The sequence below is a fragment of the Thamnophis elegans genome, chromosome 1 (assembly GCF_009769535.1).
Source record: "Thamnophis elegans isolate rThaEle1 chromosome 1, rThaEle1.pri, whole genome shotgun sequence".
Classification (NCBI taxonomy): Eukaryota; Metazoa; Chordata; class Lepidosauria; order Squamata; family Colubridae; genus Thamnophis; species Thamnophis elegans.
Genome location: NC_045541.1, coordinates 118,745,160 through 118,758,951, shown reverse-complemented (window position 1 = coordinate 118,758,951; position 13,792 = coordinate 118,745,160). Strand labels below are relative to the sequence as shown.

Genomic DNA, 13,792 nt, shown 5'->3' with positions numbered 1-13,792 from the left:
GAACAATAGAGGGGAACTTTATACCTTGGAGCATTTGGTGTTGAGTCATTAAGATCTTGTATATTGTTGATGTGACAGAAACGTTTTAACTGAATCACTTTCTATGAATTATGCAAATCTCATCAAGAAATTATATTCAGATAGGGACATAAAAAATATCTCTTGGTAATTTTTCAAATAATTATTAGTACTCTTTAAAAGTAAATGTTAAGAGTATAATTTATTTCTAACCTGGGAATATGATTAAACTCTTTTCTCCAAGGAGAGCATGTTTTAAATTTCATCCAACTTTTTCATTATATATTTTTCATCATCTGATATGAGTAATTTGTCTGTCATCAAATACAGTACAGCTTTTGATTTATATTAATGTTCATGCTAGGTATATTTTATTCAAAGCTATCAGTTTTCAACTAATTATTTTTGTTCAAAACTGTACCTATAATTTTAACCTAGTGTTCCACATTTACTTTCCTACATTTCACTTTGCAATGTCACACTTTTTTATATTTTTGTGGTTTATCTTGCATTTAACTATAATAATATCCTAGCATAAAAAATAAACATTTTTTTCTTAAAGTGGACTTTTTATTTTACAATGAATACTATGATTTACAGTACTTTTAATATACAAAAGCTTTGGACCCTGTAGATTGTCTGCGTTTTCACCTGTTACATGAATCCCTCCCTCACTACATCAATAATATTTAGCAGACATGTGTAGATCCAGTAAAAATTGTATCACATCAACATCCTGCACATCCTTTTATTTAGACTGTTCTCCTTCTTAAAAATGTACCATGGTTATACTGAGGAGGGACAGTCTCCCTTTAATTGTATGCAACATAATGTATTGACAAAACAATTTTGTCCAGTATGAACTAAATAAAACTAATTTGAGTTACTTTTACAGTATCTGTCTGGCTACCTACTTAGAGAAGAATCTCATGAGAATTATATTATGATGTCACTAGCAGTGCAACTTCAAGTGGGTTAAAATGAGAGATTCTCAAACTCTGGCTTGCAAGTACCATTCAGCTGATTAACATTATTCAATATTTAAGACTATAGAGACTTGCCTCTCAATTTTGTAGTTCCCCCCCCCCCCAACAACACAAATGGATTGTCAGCCAAACTACATTAGGTTCAATAATTTAAGATACTCAAAATACTCACTAAGTTTTATACTACTTCTTCCCTACATCTTTATCTTTTAATTGTGTAGCCGAAAGACCTGAGCTATTTACAATGCAGCACATCTTCTGAAAAGGAAGTCAAGATGAGAAAAAAGTTACCCAGTGTTCCAGCAGTATCCCTAATATTTTCTTACTATTCCTACTTAAACACCATGTAGCAAATAAAAACACAACAGGTGAAGCCTTTAACTTTTAACTTTTAATAAATTTATATGCCGCCCAATCCCGTAGGACTCCGGTAGAAGCCTTCCTTATGACATTTGCCTACCAGGAAAAAAAGGCTTCACTACAACATAAGAGCTTAATCCAGTCTAGAACAAATTAACTAGGGATCGTTTATCCTCCAACAGGTCAAAGTTCAGCAGACCCCTCCTGTCACTAATTATATTGTATGTGCATCTTCGGTTTCTAAAAGGTCCCTAAAGCAGCCATCCAACAGCTACATATTCATGCAGTCCTGGGACGCTGCGATGCTGCAGTTTGTTTTAAAGAGAGCGGGTGGGTCCCCGCGCTGTTTTGAATCTTCCCGATTCAAGTGTTATCGGGTCGAAGTCGTCTGGCTCAGCTGATTTACAGGACCGACTTTCTTCTGAACAGAGAGATAATAATCGCTCTAATGTCCCGTTTATACGGAGATTCTCAATCACCCAGGTCATGGTTGTCCCAAAGGTGCTTTTTCAAGAGGCAACTGGACTTTCCGGTTTTCCAAGAAGCTTCTTGGATTAGAAGCGAAACGTCTTCAAAAGAAAATCAAAGCCCAGTTGCCGCTTGAAAAAGCACCTTTGGGATAACGTCCCGTTTCTTCAAATAAAGAAACAAAGGCTTTTCAGAACAATATTTTTTTTATTCGAGGAAAAGTCAAGGAATTAAAATTAAACTCACTCCCACTCTAAATGAATCCCGCCCTGTAAAAAGATGCAGGCCAGCTTCTTCTAAAAGGGAGTCTCATTTTCCATGCCGTTCACGCGCTTGAACACGGGTCCCCAAACTTGGCAACTTTAAGACTTGTGGACTTCAACTCCCAGAATTCTCCAGCCAGTGCCTGGAGAATTCTGGGAGTTGAAGTCCACAAGTCCTGAAGTTGCCAAGTTTGAAGACCTCTGCGCTTGAAGGTTTGGCGGAAGTAGCTTTCCCCATCTCGGGACTGGGCGTTTTGGTTATTCCGCGCATGCGCGTGGGAGCCTTCCCGGGGCTTTTAGCTGTCGCGTTATTTTGCGCCGAGTGGAAACGCCCTTTGTGATTCAAATAACGGCGGGACGCTGTTGTAGAAACAGCCTTTGGTGGATCTCCTGGGAGCTTCTCTGAGCGCCTTATTTCACAGGTTAGGAGTTTCGGAGTTCAAATTGGGGTCTCGCCTGAGTGATGGTATGCGCATGCTGTGTGTATGTACGGGGTTGGAAGGTTTTCTGCCGAAAGCCTTTATTTATTTGAAATTAAATAATTGTGTATTCACAAGCAACTGAGTTCCTAACTACATTTCATAGCTTAGAGACCAAAGGACCACAATGCGCTAAACCGAGAGCTGCTCAAGTAAAAAAGTTTTGAAAGTTTAAAGGTTATAGTATGAAGCTGTTAGCAATAAAGGAGAATATTTTGTAGATGGGGCTGAGATGGGGGTTGGGGCTCTCTTGAGCTTGGTTGTTTTCTTGCAGTTTCATTACCCAAATTAGGTAGCATTATCAGCCTAGCACTGATGACGATACCTAGTTTGGCTAATGAGACGTCTGCAGGAAAACAACCAAACTCTGAAGTTGCTGGAGTATGAAAAGACAGCACAGTATATGAGGCTGGCCCTTGACATCTTTGCTTGGTCTATAAAAGTGTTTTTTTTTAAACTCAAAATAGTATGAAATCTCAAAACACTTTAGAAAAATCTTGTTTTCATTCCTTTCTATGAAATGTAATCAAATGAACTTAAAACCCCATAAAATTGGGATGTATTTCTAAACATAGATTACATAATGCATTGCGTCAGAATGTGATTGCCTTATGTGTTCCTGTAATGCAGTTTATACATTAATCATTGCTATTCATAAAGTAGGTTGTAAGAAATATCCTTCTGGGTTCAGTTCAGCTCCAAGGCAGCCACCATTAAACCATCTTTCCAAACATCCTCCGTGTTTCCAGTGTCTTTTTCCCCACTTGGAACTGAACTCAGATCCAACAGAGCTATTGATCTGCAGTACTTTATATCTTTCAGACTTTAAATATCATGGAGACAGACAAATCTAAGATCCCCGTTTACATTCCCCAACAGTCCAAAACAACTGGTGTTTTGAAAGGTCTGTTAATGCATTATCCTACAATTAGAGTAATTATCTTACTTCTTCCTATGTTGCAGTGTCTTTGCAAAGACAACTTCAAATGCTTTTCTTACCTGTCCTAGCTAATCTTAGATCAGCCTGATGTGAATTAGAATTTAATCAAACTTATAACCAGAACTATGTACTTAAATGTCACTCATCCTTTGAAGTAAGAGTCAGGTAAGAGTGGAATTTTATATCAAGATAGTAAGTATGCTGTTATCGTCAAATGTTGGGGGCTGCAACCATTATATTTATATTGTTTGTCAAGCTTGCTGGATTTTTTGAGGATAATACTATTTAAAATATCAGGATGGCATCAGGTTCTGTGCATATATTCTGAGTCAATATCAGTTTTGGCTTTGCATTTTAGAGAAAAGGTTAGAAAATCAAATTCAGATCTTCAAATTTGGTGAAATATAAGAATAAGAAGCCGTGTCTATTGAAAATTCAGAAATCAAATCAAGCTTTTGTAAGTGGACTTGAAGAAGTGATGTCTTCTCCCACTCATACAGGATTTAAAGATAAAAAGCAATTTTTTTTCTGCTGTCTCTTGCCTTATTCAAAGTTGTGCACAAATTAAAAAAGAGTACAGGACTTCAGGAAGAAAGATACAATCTTTTTTTTCCTTTTATTGCCATGAGAGATGGGAGAGGCAGGTGGATATTGCCAGGCTTATTACTTTAATCAATAATATTAAAATTATTTTATTCCTTTACCATCACATTATTCCTCTTATTGCTAAATCATGCAAATTTTTCCATGTACTTCCAAATTTCATTTTACTCTTATGTGTTATAAAACCACCCTTTCAGTTTAGATCTCATCCTCAGCTTTTTTTACTTAATGTTAACCTGAGGACAGAAGTTTTTATTAACTATTTGCCCAATTTTTTCTTATTTGCAGAAGTGCAGCCCTGTGATTATTCAAAGCAGCACAACCAGAACAAAGGGATGGACTCACAGCCCCTGAAAGATCCTGTTTTTACTTTTAGTGCCAACAATCCTACTTCATGTGTTGCCCTCAAAGGCCCAAATCAAAGGTATATATACTTTTGCTATGATCGCCAAAATAGCTATTTCTTTGGCAACTCTTCAAAAGAGAGAATTTGGAACTTTTTTTCCTTCCCTCCCACTAGAAAATAAATTTGGCCTAATGTATCAGGGCAGCTAAAATTAACATCCCTAATCAAAATGTTTTGTTCTCTCTCTCTCTCTCTCTCTCTCTCTCTCTCTCTCTCTCTCTCTCTCTCTCTCCCCCTCCCTCCCTCCCTCCCTCCCTCCCTCTGTCTCTCTCTCTCTCCCTCCCTCCCCCCCTCTCTTTCTCTCTCATTCTCCATATATTTGTTGTATTGAAATGTTTAGATTTAAAATCCTTAAGCTGTTGCAAGAGGGACATAGTGGCTAAGTTGCTGAGTTTGTTGATCAGAAAGGTTGGTGGTTCGAATCCCTAGCACCATTTAACGGAGTAAGTTCCCATTACTAGTCCCAGCTTCTGCCAACCTAGCAATTCGAAAGCATGTAAAAATGCAAGTAGAAAAATAGGAACCACCTTTGGTAGAAAGGTAACAGCATTCCGTGCGCCTTCGGCATTTGGTCACGCCGGCCATATGACCACAGGGATGTCTTCGAAAGCGCTGGCTGTTTGGCTTTGAAATGGAAATGAGCACCTCCCCCTAGAGTCAGGACCAACTAGGACATATGTGCAAGGGGAACCTTTATCTTACGCTGTTGCAATATCTATTTGTTCCTCTCATATTAAGACTCCCGAAATCATGGAAAAAAGGTGCATTGCCACCCCCTCCCAAGAAAGCAATGCCAACAACTATACGATCGTGAGTATATCCTCCTTTTCCCCCTCTCTCAGTTTGTAGCAGAATGCCTTAGAATGGTTATAAAACGTTTTATGTTTCAAATATACCAAATTTTTAATGTCCTCTTCGAATTTGGAAAAAAACTCTTATAGCCTTATTTCAACTTCAAAACAAATTATGCTGATAAAAATTGGAACAATCGGTTTTGAAAATAGAACAGTTTTAGCAAGATTAGAAAAGTCCAAAGCATGACATGAGTAAGAGTATTCTACAGCCCAAATAAAACCTTTGGACTCTATAATGTTTTATAAGCCTCTAATTCCTTACAAAAATGTACAGGTATTCCTCAACTTACAACCACAATTGAGACCAGAATTTCTCTTGCTAACTGAAATATTTGTTAATTGAGTTTTGCTCTATTTTAAGACTTTTTTTGCCACAGTTGCTAAGTGAATCATTGTGGTTGGAAAATTAGTAACACAGTTGTTAAGCGAAACTGGTTTACCCATTGACTTTGCTTGTCAGAAGGTCACAAAAGGTAATCACCTGATCCCTGGAAACTGCAACTGACATAAATACGAGTCAGTTGCCAAGAATCTGAATTTTGATCATGTGACCATGGGGATGCGATTGTCACACGTGTGAAAAAAGGTCACTTTTTTCAGTGACGTAACTTTGAATGGTCACTAAATGCACTGTTGTAAATCGAGGACTACCTGTATTTAACTTAAATTATTGAAATCTGTGTTTTCTTTTGGAAAAAAAGTGCCACTGGTGCAGCATTCGCTATGTACAATTGCAGGACTAAATAAATTATGAAATTATCATACAGTGTAAAACATTTGTTTAGATTGTATTGTGGATATTGTACCATGTAGGTTTGCATTATTAGTGTGGATGCATATTAACAGTTTACAGACATTGCTCAAAGTTGTTTGATTGGAGCAGCCCACCGTATATAAGCCTTGTACATAAATGAATATTTGGATACTGATATAGGCTAGTCAAGTACCGTAGTAGTGCTTCTGGATGAAGGCATTATGTGGTGAATATCTTACATTTTAATAATTTCTCTATATTCCTCTTTTCCGTTTATAAAATAATGAGGGCTCTTGATCCGTTACTAAATGCAAGCAAAATTGCCATCCATGATGCATCACTAATATTTGATTCCATAGCCCTATGAACAGATACAGACGGGAGACAGAACTCAAAAACCAAAACAGGTTGCTGGAGAATGCCAAGAGTGAACTGAGTTTAAAAGTGGTGGAAATGCAGGTAGGAAGCAATCTTGGCAATTTTTTTTTTATTATGTGGAGACCAGGTACAGTAGGGGTGGTTCTTATAATTTTCTAATTCTAATTAGCTTTTTGAATAGGTAAACCCAGTCTTTCCTCTCCTTTGCTAGTTTCATCTTTAGAGTAATGAAAGGCTGCTCTAGTTGTATAAAATGACAGGCTGGAACTACTTTAAGGGTTTTAAATCATCTCACAATATATCATTTTATAAGAGGATTAAAGTCTTTTTCTTCTGTTTGGTGTGAAAAATATTTGCGGATTAATGTCATCTTCTTAGAAGAGAAAATCTATGTGACTATTCTCTAGTATTTCCCTCTATAGACCAATTTTCAATTCTTTCCTGTTTTGGCTTGGTCCAGAAAAAGAATTAAAAGTAGAGGAAATAGTCTATGGTTTTTTTCTTTTCTTTTTTAGGTTATACATTTTAAAAAAAAATATTTCTCACAGTTCTACAAATGTAGCATTCTACAGATATGTATAAATTCCATGATTTCCAAAGTCCACATATTTGAAAGGCATCAAGTTTGGGGGAAACTGCAATCTTCTTTCATCATCTCTCTTGATATAGCTTCCACTGCTAGACATGACCAAGGACAAAGTGAGGAAGCATTATAAAATAGTTTGCCTCTATATATCTGGCTTTTAAAGGAAGTCGTTTGCTTTCTAAGTGCAGTGCCCTAACCTTCCTAGGGTATTATCCAATTTTTGCATAGTTGTCCATTTGGATATCTCCCATAAAAGAAGAAAAGAGAATTTGGTACTTGCCATTAAGAATGCATTTTCATAACCTGGGTCTACCTCAGTGGTGGGATTCAGCCAGTTTGCACCTATTCAGGAGAACCAGTTATTAACTTTCTACGCAGTTTGGGGAACCGGTTGTTGGAAGAATTCTTATTTTCTTTTTTTCCACATTACAGGGCTAATCCTGTAAGGAAGGCAGGAAGGAAATATTCTGGTGTTGTTTCTAGCCTAATCTTTATTGCCCTGCTTACAAAAACTGCCTCTCTGGCTAACCCTTATTATATTGTAACAGCTAAGGTGAAGCGCCCATCGACCTGAGTGAGGTTGAGTTGGCCGTGCCCACACAGTCACATGGCCACTGAGCCACACCTACCCAGCTGGTCATTAGGGCAGAGAACAGGTTGTTAAATTATTTAAATCCCACCACTGATCTACCTTCAATGCTTAATTACTCCACCATGGGGAATGGCCATTTCTTGCACTTGAAATGTCTCTGTCTGCATATTCAAATATTGTTATGTTCATGGTAATATGTTTCTTAGCACCTCAGGCTAGTTCATGAAATAAGGGAGGAGAGGCTTCCAGATAGGAGAGGAGAAACGGATCAACCTTCCCTTTTCCAGGCTGTAACACTTATTCCCTGAGTTGGCTATCCTATCATACCAAAACAAGAATTGTCTCACCAAAGTTCCATTCTCCCCCATACATTTTTGAAATGATGGAACACTGGCTAGGGAATTAAATTCACCCATAGAGCCAAATCCAGCCACCAACACTAAACTACTATTTATGAGATTAGCGAAATCCTACTTCATGTTACACGTTTTCTAAATCTTAAGAAATCATCATTGCTGATGATGATTTATAATAGCCACGAGCAAATAATATCCCTCCAAATAAAAAGGTGGTTCTATTGCACAGTTGTTCATCTTTTCTTGTGGCCTTATTTATTTCTTAAAGACCTCAGAAAAATAGGTGCTTTTCTTAACCTGCCTTTTGGTTTGGTCTCTGCAGAAGGATATGACAGATATGAAGAATCTGTGCGATAGTCTTCAAAAAGAAAATGAGAAGCTGAAAAAATTTCAGGAAAGCTGCCTCTTGATATTAGAAACCAAGAATTGGGACCAAGGTAAAGCATTTAATATTCTGTGCTAATTGCAAACAAGATTATTACTGTATTTTTCAGAGTATAAGATGCACCAAGATTTTGAAGTGGTAATTTTTTAAAAATAGTTATTTCACTCTGCAGACCTCTAAAACCCTCAGCACACTTAATTTTTTGTGAAAAACAGGGCATGCAGAGAGTTTGAGAAGCCTGCAAAGTGCTCCTTGGGCCTGAGGGGGCAAAAACGAGCAAAAACTGCCCTTTTTTGCTCTTTTTTGCCCTTTCCAGCCCCCAGGAGCACTTTGCAAGCCTCCCAAGCCCTCTGCATGTCCATTTTTGTGAAGGGGGCGAGGTTTCGGGAGGCCAAAAATGCTGTATTCAGTGTATAAGACGCACCCAGATTTTCACCCTCTGGGGGGGGGGGGGGAAGGTTCATTCTATACTCCAAAAAATACGGTATATACAATATTTCTGTCCCTATCTATCCTCCAGCAGAAGACTAAAACTCCTATGATGGTAGGGCCCTCTTCATGTAATTAAGAATGCCTAGACTAGTGTTTCCCAAAAGATGATCTATGAGCCATTAGTGCTCTAGGAAACGTCACCAGGTAGACTGATACAGCCTGACTGATACAGCCTGTTTGTCACTATAGCCTACACCTGCTTTTAAACTGTCAGTTACCTGCTCAGTCTTTTTAATATTAAGCAAATTGGTGCTAAAAGTAGCCATTGCTATATAGCACTTTATACGTAAAGCAATTCAAATGATTAATAAATTTTTAAGTTTTGATTTTTAATATTTAAAAAATGCTTGAAAAATGGGAGAGGATGGGAAATCATACAGAAATGCAACTGTAATAATTATATGCTGAAAACATCCATGTTCTTAGAGATTCAAACATAGGGAGGAAATTTAATTATTTAATTGAGTGAGCCCCACATTTTCCCGCTGTTTATTTAGTGCAGACAGTTTGTGCAATGTTGGCCTGGACTATGTGGTGGTTCAAAGTAGAATCTAGGTCCGTGATGATGAACCCATGGCACGCGTGTTAGGGTACACAAGGCGTTGCCCTGTCCTTCTTTTTCCCTGAACCCTCTGGAGGGCAAAGAACAATCCAAACCATGAACCAGAATTTCGGGAACTGACTTCCGGTTTGCGCATTGGGCCGTTTTTTGCGCTACAGAGCCTTCAGGAGGCTTCCTAAAGCCTCTGGAGGGCAAAAAATGGCCCTACAGGCAACCCGGAAGTGATTTCCAGTTTGCACATTGGGTCATTTTTCACACTCTGGAGCACGAAAAATGGCCTCATGGGCAAGCCAGACATTTGGGAACAGACTTCCGGTTTCTCCTTAGGGCCATTTTTTGCCCCCCGGAGCCTTCAGGAAGAGCCTCCGGGGGGGGAGACTGATTTCACCCTCCCCAGGCTCCTAGAAAGTCTCTGGAGCCTCGGGAAAGGGAAAAACAGATCCATCATGCGCAAAAAGCGGGGGGGGGGGGGTTGTGCACATAGCATTAAAGGTATGGGCACACCTGCGCATGACCCCCCCCGCGCTTCCCCCACTTTTGGTACATGATAAGAAAAAGGTTAGCTATCACTGATTTAGGTGGTAAAAAAGCAGGGAGATGTTTATTGTACTCTGTTTTGCTTTGTACGGACTAAACCACTTTAAAGTTCAACTGCTGAATAAATTATTAGATAATCAACAATTCTGATAATTAGGACAGAATAAAAACCTTTCCCATTTTTGCTACTCAACTGAAGGTTTGATGGTTGAATGCTTTTTTCACTCAGAACATATCCTCTGCCTCTGAAATATGATCCCTTTGTATAAAAACATTCTGATTCATGTGATACTATTCGGAAACAGATGTTTGGGAATTTCTTACCAAAGGAGGCAGCAGAATAACTCCAAAGTTGTTTGCCTTCTATGCTTCCAGTTGAACGAGAAGAAATACAGCCGTATATATTTGAAATACAATGAAATATTTGAAAATCAGTTACAGGTGAACAAATTTTGGAGGAGGAAGAAACAAACAAGAAGATAGAAACTGAGATAACGGTAAAAATGTGATTCTTTTACTATTCCCAAGGAGAAATATGATCTGAGGCAGTCTAAGATTTTGTTACTATCTAGTAGTTCCAAAGCATGTAAATGCAAGAAGGTAAATAGTTACTACTTTGGTAGGAAGGTAAGAATTCTACGGTCTCAGCATATAGTCATGCCAGCCACATGATCACAGAAGCAGCATTGGACAGTGCTGGCTTCCTCAGTTAGGAAACAGAGATGAGCATCACCCCTTAGAGTCAGACATAACTAGACAGGGAAACCTTAAATTTTTTAAAGCACAGGACAAGGTACAGGGTAAACAACTAATCTAATACCATGTTTCCCCAAAAATACAACATGTCCTGATAATAAGGCTGTGCCACATTTTTCGGATGAGCAAAAATGTAAGCCCTTCCCCAAAAATAAGCCCCCTGGACACCCCCTCCCCCCCCTCCAGCCAGGCAGAGTGCCACTCACCAACCTAACGGTATCCCGAAGGCACCAAGCTGCAGGAACGGGGGGCAAAGGCTCATGTTGCTTGGCGCCTTCGGGATACTGCTAGGTCGGTGAGTGGTGCTGTGCCAACTGGAGAGGGGGGTTGCTGGGCGGTTGCTCTCTTGCGAGCGGGCTCCTGAAGAGCCAGCTTCCAAAGCACAGAGGTAGGATGCCGAGTCTTCCAGAAGTTGCCACACTGGGAATACACTCTATGGTTGTACGCTCTGAGAGTACGCTCTGCCTCAACCAGCCCACAACCATAGAGCATACTCCCAGAGCGGCTGCTGCCAAAAGACTTGGCTGCGGATCTCGGGAGTTTGGAAGCCGGAGAATAGGTTATGCTCGGAGTACCACGGCGGTGGCACACTGACCCTGCAGGGAGAGCTGGGCCAGGGCATGGTGAGGTTGGGAGGCACACCAGCTGGGGACAGAACAGGCGCTCCCACAACCTCCCTTTCCAGCCGGGCAGAGCACCATGTACTGATCTAAAGGTATCCCAAATGCGTCAAGCTGCGGGAGCTGGGAGGGAGGGAAGAACACCATGCGGCTTAATGCCTTTGGGATATCACTGGGTCAGTGAGTGGTGCTCTGCCCAGCAGGAAAGGGGAGTTGCCGGGTGGCTGCTCGTGAGCGGGGTCACCTCATGGCTATTTTGTGCTGCTGCAACAGCGCAACACAGCTGGTTGCCCCTGAGGCTGTGCCTGGCTCTTCAGGCGCCCGCTCGCAAGAGAGCAGCTACCCGGCAACCACAAAACAATAACCCCAATAATAAGACCCAATCAATATTTTGGGGGTCAAAAGAAAATAAGACCCTGTCTTATTTGGGGGGAAACACGGTAGTTGAATCTTACTTCTACATTGGCAACTGGCTAGTCTTATCAATTGTTTCTGAGGGTGGTAGCCTAACTGAGGGAGTGTAGAGTTAAGGCTGTGTGATATAATGCGGTTGAATGCCTTTCTGAGTTTGTCCCTTTCCAGTGCTTGTTTCTGAGGTAGCTTCTCTATTCTATGGCTAGCTGCTGAATTTAGTTTATGTCCCTAGTCATGGGTATAAAACATAAAAGTTTCACTTTTAATTATGAATTTAAAGTTGATAATAGTGCTATTTCTGATGTCTTTGCCTTTCAGGTTTTATCAGACAAACTTAATGCTGATCTTGCATTGTTCATCCAAACAGCTAAAGAGGAAAAAGAAAATATACAGGTAAAACTAGGCTGGATTTTCCTCTTTTCCTAGATAGATACATAGATGGATGGATGGATGGATGGATGGATGGATAGAAAGATAGATAGATAGATAGATAGATAGAAAGATAGATAGAAAAATAAGATCAGATAGATAGATAGATAGATAGATAGATAGATAAGATAGATAGATAGATAGATAGATAGATAGATAGATAGATAGATAGATAGGATAGATAGATTGGATAGACAGATTGGATAGATTGATTAGATAGATTGATTGATTAGATAGATTGATTGATTAGATTAGATAGATAGATAGATTGATAGATAGATTAGATAGATAGCTTTTAGGAGGCTTATAGAGTGCTTCTGGGAGCTGGGTGAGGGCAAAAACGAGCAAAACGGACCGTTTTTCACTCATTTTTGCCTTCCCCAGCCCCCAGAAGCACTCTGGAAGCTGCCTAAAAGCTATGCACAGCCATTTTTGCAAAGGGGGCAGGGTTTCAGGAGGCAAAAAGTGCTGTATTCAGTGTATAAGACGCACCCAGATTTTCATCCTCTTTTTTGAGGAAAAAGTTGTGTCTTGTACTCTGAAAAATACGGTAACTAAATGACATAAAGTCAGTTCTAGCTCCTAGATTTAGTTTCCTATACAGATAATCCACTACTTACAATCATTTATTTAGCAACTCTTCAAAGTTACAGCAGCACTGAAAACACTGATTTACAACCAGTCTTTGTACTTATAACCATTGGAACATCCCCACAGCCATGTAATCAAAATTTGGACAATTGGCTCTCCACAAGTATTTACAATGGTTGCAGCATACTGGGGTCATCATTTGCAACCATCCAAGCTGGATTCTGACAATAGAGGAAGCTGGATTCACCTTAACTGTACATATTAACCTTAATATGTGATTCACTTAACAACCATGGCAAAAAGGTCATAAAATTGCACACAATTCATTTAACAATTCCCTTGCTTAGCCACAAAATTTTTGGTCTCAACTGATCATAAATTGAGTACTATCCGTATATCAATTTTCATAACTCTAGAATTTATTAAATGCAATTGCAATAAAGTAGACATAGCTACTTAACCACCTTTTTCTTTACAGAATGCTCAGACCAGATGGAAGCAGATAGAGGAGGAGAGTACCCATTTCTTAGAGGAGCAACAGTCTTTTCAAAGAGAAATGGAAGAGTTGTGTGCTGCCTTAAACCAGGAAGTTGACTTCTTACACACATCAGAGACCTAGGTTAAGATTTATTAACTTTACCATGGACCATAAACAATAATTTATATTCTCCTATTTATCGGGGTTAAAGAGTTTTATATATGTCATGTACAGGCTCTTCCATCAGTCCTAGCTAATATGAATGATGACAAAAGATTGTGGAAGTTGTTTCCAAAATAGGAGGAGCAATGTATATTATAAAATCTTTAAACTGTTCCATTGGCAGGCGATTTTCATGTATCAATGGGCAGCAAACAAGGGGTATTAATTAAAATCAATTAAATTCTGTGTAGTTCTATAATTTGGCTCAATAGATAATGCATTTATGCTATTTAGTTGACATTTTGAGTAAGTTCTTGATGTTA

At 39.2% G+C, this 13,792-nt stretch overlaps 1 protein-coding gene across 1 annotated transcript; it reads left to right on the top strand.

Moving 5' to 3' along the window:
• Positions 1-2,450: 2,450 nt before the first annotated feature.
• On the top strand, positions 2,451-13,792 carry LOC116513933 (small kinetochore-associated protein-like). Its single transcript, XM_032225272.1, has 9 exons — positions 2,451-2,517; positions 3,397-3,478; positions 4,406-4,541; positions 5,262-5,333; positions 6,491-6,590; positions 8,366-8,480; positions 10,455-10,516; positions 12,128-12,202; positions 13,308-13,792. The coding sequence occupies exons 2-9, from the start codon at positions 3,409-3,411 to the stop codon at positions 13,446-13,448; spliced, it is 771 nt and encodes a 256-aa protein (XP_032081163.1). The 5' UTR covers positions 2,451-2,517; positions 3,397-3,408; the 3' UTR covers positions 13,449-13,792.

Bases quoted from the DNA above. Each gene is read 5' to 3' on its own strand.
- LOC116513933 (XM_032225272.1), top strand. From the start codon at position 3,409: ATGGAGACAGACAAATCTAAGATCCCCGTTTACATTCCCCAACAGTCC. The intron at 5,334-6,490 runs GTGAGTATATCC...TTGATTCCATAG, and splicing joins ATGCCAACAACTATACGATC to CCCTATGAACAGATACAGAC. The intron at 8,481-10,454 runs GTAAAGCATTTA...TTTGAAAATCAG, and splicing joins AACCAAGAATTGGGACCAAG to TTACAGGTGAACAAATTTTG.